General features: G+C 38.2%; 1 protein-coding gene across 5 annotated transcripts in view; it reads left to right on the top strand.

Moving 5' to 3' along the window:
• The first annotated feature begins 2,076 nt into the window (after window positions 1-2,076).
• The window catches only part of THADA (THADA armadillo repeat containing), a 283,517-nt gene continuing 271,899 nt past the window's right edge, over window positions 2,077-13,694 (top strand). For 4 of the 5 annotated variants that reach the window (XR_004987407.2, XM_036435157.2, XM_036435155.2 and 1 more), the window contains exons 1-9: window positions 2,077-2,923; window positions 5,911-6,004; window positions 6,288-6,382; window positions 7,333-7,463; window positions 8,832-8,980; window positions 9,095-9,127; window positions 9,367-9,415; window positions 10,529-10,716; window positions 12,794-12,888. Coding sequence is in view for 4 of the 5 variants with exons in the window: in XM_036435157.2 (XP_036291050.1) it covers window positions 5,929-6,004; window positions 6,288-6,382; window positions 7,333-7,463; window positions 8,832-8,980; window positions 9,095-9,127; window positions 9,367-9,415; window positions 10,529-10,716; window positions 12,794-12,888 (816 nt within the window). In the remaining variant the exon portion in view is untranslated. The remainder of the gene's footprint in view (window positions 2,924-5,910; window positions 6,005-6,287; window positions 6,383-7,332; window positions 7,464-8,831; window positions 8,981-9,094; window positions 9,128-9,366; window positions 9,416-10,528; window positions 10,717-12,793; window positions 12,889-13,694) is intronic. The other variant, XM_045580694.1, reaches the window with a different exon arrangement.

The raw sequence follows: 13,694 nt of genomic DNA, 5'->3' as shown, positions 1-13,694 counted from the left end.
AAAGGTGGTGATAAAAAATGTGTGTTGAGAATGTGCAGACAGCTTGCTACTCAGGTGCTGGAGAAATACAACTGCAGCCCAACTAGTGAAGGAGTCTGACCTCACCAGGCATTGTATCAAGGGGAGGAGCTTCGGGAATCATGTGACACACGAAACCTACCACTTCATCCACTTTCACTTTGGCCAAGCGGCCATTCTTCTTCTGTTCAAATCTGGTTAAAAGTGTGGGCTATGTCAGGCACCCAGTGATCCAACACAAAATAAGGGACTGCAGTCTAAATTCCAAAATGCCCCCTTGTATTTGGGCCTATCTGGGTATATCAAGATAATCTCATCTCAAACCCTTAATCACATCTGCAAAGTCCCTTGTACCAAATAAGATGATCACACGGATATCTTTGGGGAGTCTTTCTTTAGCCACTGCATGTAGTGCTTTTGCACTGACAGCTTGAGATCAGCTCTTGGTTGGTTGCCTTCTTTCCTGGAGTTCTTCCTCATAAAAGGTACACCTCATATTAAATGTGGACATTTTTCCTTCATCTTTTCTGGTCTGGATCAATAGTGTGATTAACTTGTCATTATTTGGAGTATGTTATTTTTAAAATTGGTTTATTAAGAGATATTTTGTATGCTATTTGGCTTGTGAAATTATTAAAATTCCCACCGTGAACCTGTACTAAATAATTTGTTGACAATAACAGTACGGGTTTCTGGAGAATAATTTTGCTGACTCTCCCAAAACAAAATAGTTGTATATTTGCAAATATTTATGTGTACTTGGTTCAAGGTATAATGTATTTCTTTTTTTTCTTTTAAATATATTTTTATTTATTTCAGAGAGAAAGGGAGTTGGGGAGAGAAACTGAAACATCAATGATGAGAGAGATTCATTGATTGACTGTCTCACATACCCCTACTAAGAACCGAGCCCATAACCCAGGCATGTACCTGACCGGTAATCTAACCTTGACCTCCTGGTTCATAGATCCACGCTCAACCTCTGAGCCATACTGGTCGGGCTCAATGTATTTACTATCTATCCTGGTTAAAAAAAATATATTATAAAAACAACCCTGTAGAGAAAGTTCTGCACACATTTACCAACAATCCGAATCTCCAAAGGAGAGGAATGGATACATGAATGTGGTATATTAAACAATGGAATACTGGATATCAGCAAATGAAAGAAATACAGAGGCTTGCTTTTATGTGGGTGAATGCCAAAAGCAATTCTGAAGGAAGTGAAGTCCCAGGGAAAACGATTCCATAAAAAAAGCTCAAAATCAAACAAAATAAGGTATTCCATAGTGATACATACAGATGTGGCAAATCTACAAAGAAAAACAAGGGAAGGTGAAATAAAATTCAGAAAAGTAATAATAAAAACTTAAGATCACCAATGTGACTAAAGGTTTGGGGAACTGTAATGTTTCTCAGTTGTTTTGCAAATTAATTGCATTTGAACAAAGCATCAGCGTCTATGCCAGATCTTTCCCCATCCCAGCTCCTAGAGTAGTGCTTGGCCCTTAAGTTTTGTGTTTATCATTAAAGTTCTGTGTAAAATATGCATTCTAAATAGTGGGTAACTTTCAAGGCTAGCGGCTGGCAACACTCTGACAATAGCACTTATCTATTTGCTGAATGAATCAATACACTTGATTCAATACAATAGCTCATTCAATACTTCTAATTAGAATACTTCTAATTTTCGTCAAAATTCTTCTGGCTGCAGATCAAATCCCGCCCCACCCCCCTACCTACTCTTGCAGGCTACCCTTCCCCCCAATTATTTATTTTTAAATTTCTTTATTGATTAAGGTGTGACATGTGTCATTTCTCCCCCATTATCTCCCCCCGCCCCCATGTCCTCACCTCCCTGTTGTCTGTGTCCATTGGTTATGCTTATATGCATGTATAGAAGTCCTTTGGTTGGTCTCTCCCCCTTACTCCCACCCTCCCTACCTTCCCTCTGAGGTTTGATGGTCTGATAAACGTTTCTGTGTCTCTGGATCTGTTTTGTTTGTTTGTTTGTTTGTTTGTTTTTGTTCATCAGTTTCTGTTGTCCATTACATTCCAAAAATGAGTGAGATCATGTAATATCTTCCTGACTTATTTCACTTAGCATAATGCTCTCCAGTTCCATCCATGCTGTTGCAAATGGTAAGAACTCCTTCTCTTTGGGACCAGGAGGGGCGCTGGGGAATGTTGTGTGGTAGGGCCAGACTTCCCAGGAGTTCTGGGACAGGAGGTCTGAGTCCGCGCTGCAAGAACAGAGGTTGAGGGAAGGGACGATCGGGGTGCAATTCACCAGAGGGATCTCCCCAAAGGCTGAGGGAGCAGCTGCCCGCAGCGCCTTGCAGGCTTTAACACTGTTAGGCTCCTCCTGGAGGCAGTTTTCTCCCGCTCTGTGCGTGAGCAAGCCGAGTGGGAGAAGGGTGGAGTGTCTGCGTGGAGCAAAAGGTGTTTCCCACCACTTGAGATGTGGGGGGAGCTGAGGGGGAACCCCAGTTGTAGCTGCCCTACTGAGATTGAGGTGGGCCGGATCCCAACCTGTTAGGCTAGTCCGGCTAAGATACCGCGCACTCTTTCAAGTCAGAGTCCCAGTCCCCACTCTGACTTCCGCCCCCCGGTGACATCAAGACCTTTCCGGACTCCTGATTGGAGGATTCCGTGAGCTCAATTCTCGCGATGACTCCTCCTACAGGTCCTCTAGCTTCCCTCCCGTCGCTGTGACCCGGTAGTTGGCAGACCACGTTGAGAGCCACCGAAACACCGTAGAACTACACGAGCTTCCGGGACTCATCTAGGCGGAGGCGACTCTTCTCCGACGCCCACGGGCACGAGGTTTGGCTGTCCCGCCGCGTCCTGTCCCCCAGACCCGCGGCTGCGCGTGACTCTCCATCGCCGGGTGAGGGGCCGCCAGGTGACTGACATCAATTCCCGTTCCTTAGCATCGCGAGACTCTAGTGTCGTGAAACTGATTGCTGGTCGCTTAGGTCTCCTGGGAAACAGCGTTTTAACCAATGTGTATATATATATTTTTTCACCTGTCATTCCACGGACTCCACACGGTTCGAAAGTTGCCTTAGAGAATGTGTGTGGGAGTCAGCCAGGAAGATGTAGATGGGAGTGAAGGAGCGTTGCAAAGGGAAGCTGCCCGAGAACCCAGGAGGAGTGTACTTTGCTGAGCATCTTCTGGCCACCTAAGCAGTGCCTTGCGGTGGACGCCGGGTTTTTCCTACGCGGGAGGCAGCGTTCATCGGGACAAACGTGTGGGCATCCATTGAGCACACATAAGCATGTCGCTTTTTTTTTTTTTTTTTTGTATGGTCTCGAAGTTTCCAAGATCAAATCCTGCTGCAGACTTGCTCCCCATTTACCAGAGAATAGTCTCCCCAGTTATCTGTCTCTGTCCCTTCTAAACTTTGACCAAGGATCTCCATTTTTATTACTATTTTCTGTTAAGTGGCTTTTCACATGCCACTGCTATATTGATATCTCCTTTTGCAAATTTTGGACCACAGTTCATTAGTGTCAGGACTAGCTTGTCACATACATGTAGAATATACTTTAGATACTAGGAAGTCCACCTTTCTGCCGTGAAAGGCATGCACCACTTCTAGAACATCTCTGATAAATCATTGTTCATTAATTCACATGTTTTAACCTAATATTTATTAAGCACTCTACTCTGCACCAAGTACTGTTTTAGGAATTGAGAATTAAAACAGTGGACAAACCAGATGGAAGTTGCTGCTTTCATGGAGTTTACTGCTAGGGAGCACAGACAATATGCAAATAATCCAGTCAGTGTAATTTCAAGTAGCAGTAAATACTATGAAGAAGAAGTAATGGAACTTGTGTGTGTGTAGGAATGGTGGCATTTTACTTATTTTTAAACACTTTTAAAAAATTAATTTTGAGAGAGAGAGAGAGAGACATCAATTTGTTGTTCCACTTACGTATGCATTCATTGGTTGCTTCTTGTATGTGCCCTGACCAGAGATGGAATCCACAACTTTGGAGTGTCAGACGATGTTCTAAACAACTGAGCTGTCCATCTGGGATAGGAATGGTGGCATTTTAGATAGAATGGTCACAGAAGAGTTCTCTTAGAGGGGTTATTCTAAAAGAAACCTGCAAGGATCTGATGAAATGAGCATTAACAGGCAGAGGTATCAGGACATGCAATGCCCCTTAGATAGGAATAAGAGTAGCAGGAAGAGCTAAGCCCCTGAGATGGTGAAAAAAAGATTAACTTGAAATGAAGTGTAAGGAAAGTCAGGACCAGATATTTAGGTCCTTGATGGCCAAAATTTCTAGTTTGGATTTTATTCCACATGTAATTGGAAGCCTTTGGAAAGCTGGAGAGAGTAATTAGATTTGATTTCAGTTTTTAAAAAAGATTGCTTGGATGATTGTGAAGAGAATGGAATTTTCAGAAGCAAGGGTGGAAGTGAGGAGACCAGTTTGGAGACTCTAACAGGAGTCCAAATGAAAAGGGATGTTCCCAGTGTTGGGAGTTCTCTGTTTAAAAGACAGCCCGTTCCATACTTGGAACATGGAGGTCTTCCTTTGAATTGAGCTGGAATTTGCCTCCCTGAAGCTTGTACTTTTTCTGTTATATATATACAAAAGACATCTACACCCCTTTCTCCTCACCAGTCCAGGAGCCATTTAAGACATTTATCCTGATCCCTTTTCTCCAGACCACCTTTGGTTAACTAAGCTCTTCTCTGAAGGCAGTGCTTTCAAGACCCTTCAGAAGTCTGGTTGGTCTTTGGAAGCTCCATTATTTATTATGGATCTTTAAGATGTGGCCTCCGTCTCTGCACCTAATGCTCTACATGTCACCTGACTTGTGGGATAACCAAGGAATCATGCACTCCTTAAATCCACCTGACTTCTAATGTTGGCTCACATTGAGCTGCTTCAAACAACATATTGAACTGTTTCAAGTCACATTTCACCTCCTCCTGCACCCTCATTCTGCATTTCTATATTATGTTTTTCTGATCTAAATGCAGCAGTTTACATTTATTTATAGTTCATCTTGGTAAATTTATTCTAGTTCATTGGGCTGTTTTTTAATCCTCATCCAACATGTCCTCCCAGCTTTGTATCTTTTATAAATCAACATTATATTCTTTTATAAATTCACTATGTTATGTCCTCTGATGTCTGCATTGTATAGATTGCTAAAAATGTTAACTGCACCAAGAAAAGAACCCTGTGTGGCATTTCCCTAGTGACTTCTCTCCAGATGGCATGGTATGACTAGTGTGTGTTTTTCAAGTACATTTGTTCAGTCCATGATGAACCCTAGTAACTAAAATAAACTCTTGTTTGTTCACTAAAAGCAAACTCACAAGGACAGCATGCACATTTTTTCTTTATTAAATACTTTGCACCAATCAGGAGACAGTGTGTTATGATGTCTCCTGATCTGCCAGTCTAAGAAGTTACTGAGGTTAGTTAGATACACTTTACTTTTGGAAAACCATGCTAGTTTCTTTTGTTATTGTTAAAGTGAAGGCTTGCTGTATTTTAAAATACAAAGACTGGCTTATAGGAGGTAAAATTAACCGTAGATAATAATAAACTCTTTTTGAGCTTAAAAAAGAGTTTTTCTTTTTCAAAGCAGAAATCCTTAGACCAGTGGTTCTCAACCGATAGCAGCTTTGCTCCTCAGGGAATCATGGGGCAATAATTGGAGATATATTTTTGGTTGTCACTACTTGGTATGAGGAAGATGATACATCTAGTTGGTACAGGCCAGGGATGTGTTAATCATCCTACAGTGCACAGGACAACAACCCCACAGCAAAAAGTTATCTGGCCTAACATATCCATGGTGCTCAGGTTCAGGAACTGCATTAGGACAATACCTTAAACTCTTCTTTCGTTCAGGGTCTCTTTTCTTTCACGATGGTGGTGAAGAAGAAGAAAGAAATACAAGTTACTGCATTGACCGTTTGTCATCAGGACCTTGAAACTTTGAGAAGTAAGTGATTTCTGACTATTTCTTTTCTAGGTTGCAAATAGAGTATTTTATGTCTGGGAATTCATATCACCTAATGTGCAAACTTGCTATCTATTTTTTCCCATGTTCTTTATATTCAGTTTTCGATGTAAAATGGCTTTCTTAAAATTCTGTTTCAGGCTAAGTTCTGCCTGGTGTTTTGGGTTTATAAATACTTAAATTTTATAGAATGCATAACAAAGGCAAACTCATATCCATATACTGTTAAATCAACAAAGACATTTTTTGTGTGTATGTTATATAGCTTTGGCTGATGTGGAAAGAGAAAATCTAGCTTCTTTGCTGTTACATTGTGTACAACTCACCGATGGAGTGTCACAAATCCGTTATGTTAAACAGGTAAAGCCAAATTGATATTCATGGATGCATGTTATGGACTTTTAAAATTAATTGTTAAGTTTTGAGTCCTGATTATTTAATATCAATGTAGCATTAAATACTAGGTTTTTCTTTCTGTTTATTGTATGTCTTTTTATTCAAAGTAGCAACAGAAGCCATACTCAGGTTTTTATCACCATTGGACTGTAAGTAGATAGGATAATGTGAAAACTGAATATACCTTTTGTGGCGAGAAATTTTTAAAAAATGATTTCTGTTAATCAGAATCTTCAAACTTATTTAGCAGGCACATTAAAAAGTTAACTTAAAATATAAAGACTGTCCTTACAAGTATTTCAATATTAGGATTTATCATTTGAACTTGCATAATATTTTTTTGGAAAGCAGTTAAATGCATTATTGGTTTTTCAGTTGTGCTACAGAATTTCTGTACCTTAAGTCATTGACAGGTCTGTAATTCTCAATAGAGGTGGGTCTGGAGGGTAAAGTGGGAATTGGGGGCATGTTAATAAATACTGAATAGATGTTTAACAGTGTGGAGTAGAAAATATCCTATATAATAAAAGGCTAATATGCAAATTGTCCCCTCGAATAGGACTTAGACTGGGAGTTTGACCAGGGCCTAGGGCCTGCCGGCCAACCACCCACAGCCCCTCTCCCCAGCTGCCCTGCCCCCAATAATCCCCAATGGGCTCACCCTCACCCTGATCAGGGGTGGGGCCGGCCAGCCAACCTCCCATGTCCTCTCCCCCCAGCTGACCAGCCAGCCTGCCTGATCAATCGGCCCCAATAGGGGTAGGCCAGTCGGACTCTACCCATGCACGAATTCGTGCACTGGGCCTCTAGTTTCACATTATAATTGAGAATAAAAAGAGTAGTTGAATCCATGTTACTTTGTTATGCTTTATATTTTAAAAAATTACTATGACTTTGAATTTTTTGGATTATAGATTGTTCCTTTACTGGAGAAGGCAGATAAAAACGGCATGTGTGATCCCACTATTAGAAGTTGCCTGGATATTTTAGCAGGCATTTATCTTTCTTTGAGTATAAAGAATCCCTTGAAGAAAGTCTTGGCAAGGTAAGAGAAAAAGGAAGGGAATTGGGCCATATAAATGTTCAATTAGATAAAAAATAACTAATATTAAAAATTTCTTTTCCCTGGTTTGGTTTTACACTGGGATTATTTGTTTATACAGAAACACCACACTTTTATTTACTATAGTTTTTTAAAATATATATATATATATATTATTGATTTTTTTACAGAGAGGAAGGGAGGAGGATAGAGAGTTAGAGAGTTAGAAACATCGATGAGAGAGAAACATCAATCAGCTGCCTCCTGCACACCTCCTATTGGGGATGTGCCCACAACTAAGGTACATGCCCTTGACCAGAATTGAACCTGGGACCCTTCAGTCCACAGGCTGATGCTCTATCCACTGAGCCAAACCAGTTAGGGCTATTTACTATAGTTTGACAATGTAGTTTATATATCAGAGCAAGACATCCCTCTAGTGCAAGCATGTCATATTTGCTGCATGCAATGTTTATTTGTTTGTGTTAGCCTTTGAGTTTGACATGCTTGCTCTAGTGGCTCTTCTTTTTCAGAATATTTCCATTTTTATTTTTTTTTCTTCTAGAAAAACTTCAGGACTGTTTAGCCAGATTTTTTAAAAAAAAAAAGCCTACTGGTTTTGATTTAGATTAATTAATGTAAAATTTAATTTATTCATTCAGTAAGTTTTTACTGATCACCTACTATGTGTCAAAGTATTCTTCGAGGCTTTGGGGATACAGTGAGTAAGTCTAGAATGAAGGTTACATTCTAAGAGGAATTTAGAAAATACACAAGATAAAGAAGCAAAATATATAGGATTAGGTGGTATGAGTGCTGTGGAGAAAAATAAAGCTGAGAAGAGGGAAAGGGAAACCCAAGGATGGGAAGAGGGATAGAGTTAAAACAGTGATCACTTTAGATATCTTTGCTCAGTTATTGATAGAGTGATATTTGAAATTGACTCAAAAGGGATGAGGGAATGATTATTGGTTATATTTGAAGGAAACTGTTCCAGGTGGAGGAAATAGCAAGAGCAAAGGCTTTGGCATGTTGTTGGAACAAAGGAAGACCATGTAGCTAGAAATAGTGAACAAGGATCAAGATGAGAGGTAACGGTGGGACCAGATCAACACTGTCTTAAAAGTCATTGCAAGCACTTTGATTATTACTTTGGGTGGGACATTATTAGGTGATTTGAGGTAGAGGAATAATATGATGTTTTGGTAATATCACTCTGGTTACTCTGTTGAGGATAGTCTTAAGTTAATTTCTGGCAGTATTGTGAAGGTCTGGTTCAGTAATTCCTTCATGTGTAATGATTCCTCCCCTTCTTCACATAGCCTTATACTACTGAGTTGTCAAGATTTCAATATTTGCTTCTTTTTCTAGCTCACTGAATTGCCTACCTGAATTTTTTCTTACTGAGGCCATACAAAGTTTTACTTCTCGTCTTCAGAAAGAATTGAATACAACTGATCTATACTCTTATAGGAAAGTAATTGACAATATATCTTCCTGTATGGAGAACTTTAAGTTGGGTAAGACAGCTCTAGTAATTTTCCTGGTTAATACCAGTCACTACATCATTGTTTTTAACTGATGTTAATTTTGGTGCTGAAACTTCTTATCAGTGTTAATTTTCTCTCTCACAGGTATAACAAGTGTCAATAATCTTCTTGAAAATGGTAAGTCCTATTATTTTACTTTATTCTGAGAGGTGACTGCTTGTATGAGTCATATTTTGAAACAAGTTCTTTTAAGTTTCTTGGCAGTAAAGTAAGGTATATCATGTTCCTTTCTTTCAAATTTCTACTTCTATACTATGATATCATTTTAGGTAACTGATTTAAAATAGTTTCTTGTTCTGAAGTTAAAGTTCAAAGTTTTTAAATTCTGTTTTGTCATTATATTCTTTTCCTTTCAGTGCTTTATTTTCTACAGAAGAGTTTAATTGAAATCACAGAAGAAAATAGGCAAGTGTTACATGTTTGCATGCTTGTGCATACTTGTACTTGTATGTTGTCTTTGTACAAAGGAAAATTTTTAAAAGTTCTACCATGTGCTCCTTTCTATCCCTCTTCATAAATGTTAGACCAGATTATTTAAATTCATTTTCTAGAGGTTTGAGATTCAATTTTTAAAAATATAAGTTACTAAGAGACTAAATGAGAAAGGGCAGAACTTATTTATTTCTTTATTTTCTTGTTAATCCTCATTTGAGGATATTTTTCCCCCCATTGATTTTCAGGGAGAATGGAAGGGAGGAAGAGAGAGAGAGAGAGAGGGGGGGGGGAGGGAGAGAAACATCAATGTGAGAGATACACATTGATTGGTTGCTTCCCAACCCAGTCCCAATAAGGGTTGGGGATCAAATCTGCAACCCAGCTATGTGCTTTTTGACAGGAAATTGAACATGCCACTGTTTGGTCTACAGGCCGTCACTCTAACTTCTGAGAAAAACCAGCCAGAGCAGAAAGGGAAGAACTCTTTTCTCTACCTGAAAGTTTCTTTAAAAAAAAAAAAAAAAAAAAAAAAAAAAAAATATATATATATATATATATATATATATATATATATATATATATATTTTTTTTTTTTTTTTTTTTTAATTGATTTTTTACAGAGAGGAAGGGAGAGGAATAGAGTGTTAGAAACTTGATCAGCTGCCTCCTGCACACTCCTTACTGGGGATGTGCCTGCAACCAAGGGTACATGCCCTTGACCGGAATCGAACCTGGGAATCTTGAGTCTGCAGGCTGACTCTCTATCCACTGAGCCAAACCGATTAGGGTTACCTGAAAGTTTCTTTCTCATAGCATCTTGTTCTTAGTTTGTGATGAAATACTCTCTGTAATCTCTCTGGAGATATTAATGAAAGCTTTTAAAAATATTTTATCTTGACATAGTTTCTATTTCTTCCAAGTTGCTTTTTTTCTGTTTGCTGCTTTGGTCACAAATTAAAAATTAATAACAAGTTATAAACTTCAACACCCCCTTTTATTGAATGTGCTGTTTTGAAGAGTGATAGAAATGGTGACATTTTTATTTGACTTTTCTTTTGTAATGATGTCTTTTCTTCATTGTAGAAAATTTGCTGGAAATCATATTGTTCAAACGCAGTTGATGAATGACTTATTGGTAGGCATTAGAGTTTCAGTAATGTTAGTACAGAAAGTTCAAGGCCTCCAGAGAATTAATTCAAACATTTCCAGTTCTCCCACATGGCAGAGTATGTGTGAACTGCTGAGTATTTTTACCAAGTTTTTAAGTGATGGTAAGTGTAAAAAAATGATGATTATCATTGACACTCAATTTTTGCTAATAATGGTATGAAATATATAATACTTAACAAAGATGTAGGACTTCTCCTTCCTCAGTCCCACAAAGTGGGAAAAGGCCTGGGATTACAAGGTTTTAATGCTTTTTCTTTCAAATTCAGCAATGGATAAGGTTGAAGGATTTTTCTAAGTGTGTGCATGTATTGTATACAAAGAAGAAAACCTAATAGTCTTAATGTTGAAAGGCCACAGACTTTAAGTAGCAAAAGAAAATTCTGGAGAAGAAATTTTCGAATTTTGAAGGAAGATATGGAAAGTTGGGTGTAATCCACACATTTCTCCTTATCTCAGTAGTCATTGTGAGGCGGGTCGTTATGCCTCTTTACTAGTATTCTGTTCATGTGAACTGTACCTCTGGGAAATCAAACACTGAGAAGACATGTCTTCTTATTAGAGTATTTCAACTAATAAATTAAAATGAAATGATAGAGTTAGAATATCACCAGACACAATGTGCCCCTTAGAGTCTTGCTTTTACCACCAAAGGGATTGAACTTGAGACTGGCCCTATTTCTAGGTCATCTGCCAATTTTCAGGAATTACAGAGGAACATCAGGAGTCAACAAATGCAATATCCAGATTGTGGGTAGCTTAACAGGTCTGGAGGCCAGAGTTCCTCAGAGCAGTTGTAACAAAAAGAAAGGGGTGGAGAGGGTACATGTTGATTAAAAGACACTTAGACACATATCGAAGTTTTAAAGATTGAACGAGACTAAGTTACAGTGTTTAGAGCTGCACATTTGAGCAATAAAACTTTTTTTTTTTTAATTAAAGACATCATTATTATGAAAGGATTTAAAAGGAAAGTTATTCTTATTAAGACATAATTCATAGACTTCTGAGGATATTTGCTGAAAAAAAAAATGACTACTTGGTGAAATGCAGAGAAGACATGATTTTAATTTAAGGTAGCCTCTTTTCTGAAAAGTTGATGGCATCTAATCAATGCTACTTTCCCAAGGCGTGTAAAGCTTCCTGTATGAGTAAAGTGTTTAGCTATAAGCAGAAAACTGGACTTAAGTATATGGGCCTCCCCTCCTTCTCACATAACAAGAAGTTCAGGAGCAGGTGATCCAGAACTACTGTAGACAGTCTAGAACCCACGTATTTCTGCTTTTTGGCCTTTAAGCATGTTAGCTTTCCTCCACAAGTTTGCTACCTCATGGTTGTCATATGGCTGCTGTAACTTCAGGCAGCATGTCTCTGTTTAAGTTAGAAAGGTGGGCCAGTTGCATCTTTGCTTTTAATGAGGAAATCAAAAGTACCCAAGAAATTTGTGCTTACCTCCCATTGGCCTGAACCCTTATATGGCTATCTTTAATTGCAAGGAAGATTGAGGAAGCAATTATCTTGCCTTTGGCTGGGCACATGGATGCCTCAATCAAAGTCATAGTTCTTTTAACATGGATAAAAGACATAATGGCTAATTAGTAGGCAACTTATAGTGGGTATTTATAATCTTTTAACAGGTTAAATAATTCACCCTATTATTTAGTATACTTTCTGACAAACCAGAGGCTAATGAAGATAGCAAGTCAAGATTGGGTGCAGTGCTAATGATAGCAGAGTTTGTAATTAGCCCTGATGCAAGCTCTTTACAGAAGCCCTGAAATCGCTAAGAAAAAGTAATGTAGTGGGGTTGGGATTCAGAAGCATTGGGGGAGGGGAGGGGACAAACGATGTTGCTGCTAGATGTGTTAGGACAGTAGATGAAGAGGAAGAAAGGTTGGATGTTAGAGGGGAAAGGAAGGAGTATTTATGAGTTGAGCATAAAGTCTTTGTGTTCATTATTCATTTAAATTTTATAAAAACTGTCAGATAGGAGTTACATTTTCCAATTTTATAGAAGAGAAAGCTGAGTCTCTGGGAGCTGAGTTCTAAGGCCTATTCACCTAGAAGTAGTCAGGCTGGAAATTGCAGCCAGGGCTCTTATTCTGCAGCATCTGGTCTTTCTACTGTACCAAATATCCATCATTATTTAATTCAAGCTATTTATTTATTTTTGCCAAATAGATGACCTCTTGCGGACAATTCAGAGTACATCTGGATTAGCTGTTATTCTTTTTATTAAGGCTATGTTTCATCCACCTGAAAAGATTCCTGACTTGGTGAGTGCCTCTCCTTTTTAGAATTGAATTTTATTGGTAGTTTGATGCATGTTTAAAAATATTTTTAAAGAAATGAATTAAATTTTTTTGCTCAATCTTTCTGATGACCTTTTTCTCATATATAAGAGGCAGTTGCAAAAATTCAGGTAAAGCAGAAATAACACAACAGTTACCTATAAATTCATCTCACAAAGATAATCACTATCAACTTTTTTTATATGTATTCTTCTAGTTTTTTCTAGAGCTGGTTGTTCAGTTCTCTCAGTATTATAAAATATTCAGAGGTTAATGTCCACATATATAGTAATATGTTTTTTATAAATATGAATTTTAAAAAAATATATATTTTATTGATTTTTTAGAGAGAGGAAGGGAGAAGGATAGAGTTAAAAATATCGATGAGAGAAACATCGACCAGCTGCCTCCTGAACACCCCCTACTGGGGATGTGCCAGCAACCAAGGTACATGCCCCTGACCGGAATTGAACCTGGGACCTTTCAGTCTGCAGGCTGACGCTTTATCTACTGAGCCAAACCGGTTTCGGCTATAAATATTAATTTTTTTATTAAGAATAACCCAAGTATTGTATTTTAGACAGGAAGCCTGCTAGAATCAGTTGTTCAGTGAACTTGATCATATGGAGAGTATAATTTGATAATTTGGGCCACAATCCTTATATTTACTACTAGCAGTTTTTTTCCTTTACTGTTGTCTAGAAACTTATTTTAGCTCCTTGCCTGACTTTATACAAAATAGATATGTGCCATGCTCTGAGATCACACAGTAATTATTGGATAAAATTAAA

The sequence above is a fragment of the Pipistrellus kuhlii genome, unplaced genomic scaffold (assembly GCF_014108245.1).
Source record: "Pipistrellus kuhlii isolate mPipKuh1 unplaced genomic scaffold, mPipKuh1.p scaffold_m20_p_13, whole genome shotgun sequence".
Lineage (NCBI taxonomy): Eukaryota > Metazoa > Chordata > Mammalia > Chiroptera > Vespertilionidae > Pipistrellus > Pipistrellus kuhlii.
This window is presented reverse-complemented; position numbering and strand designations above follow the sequence as displayed.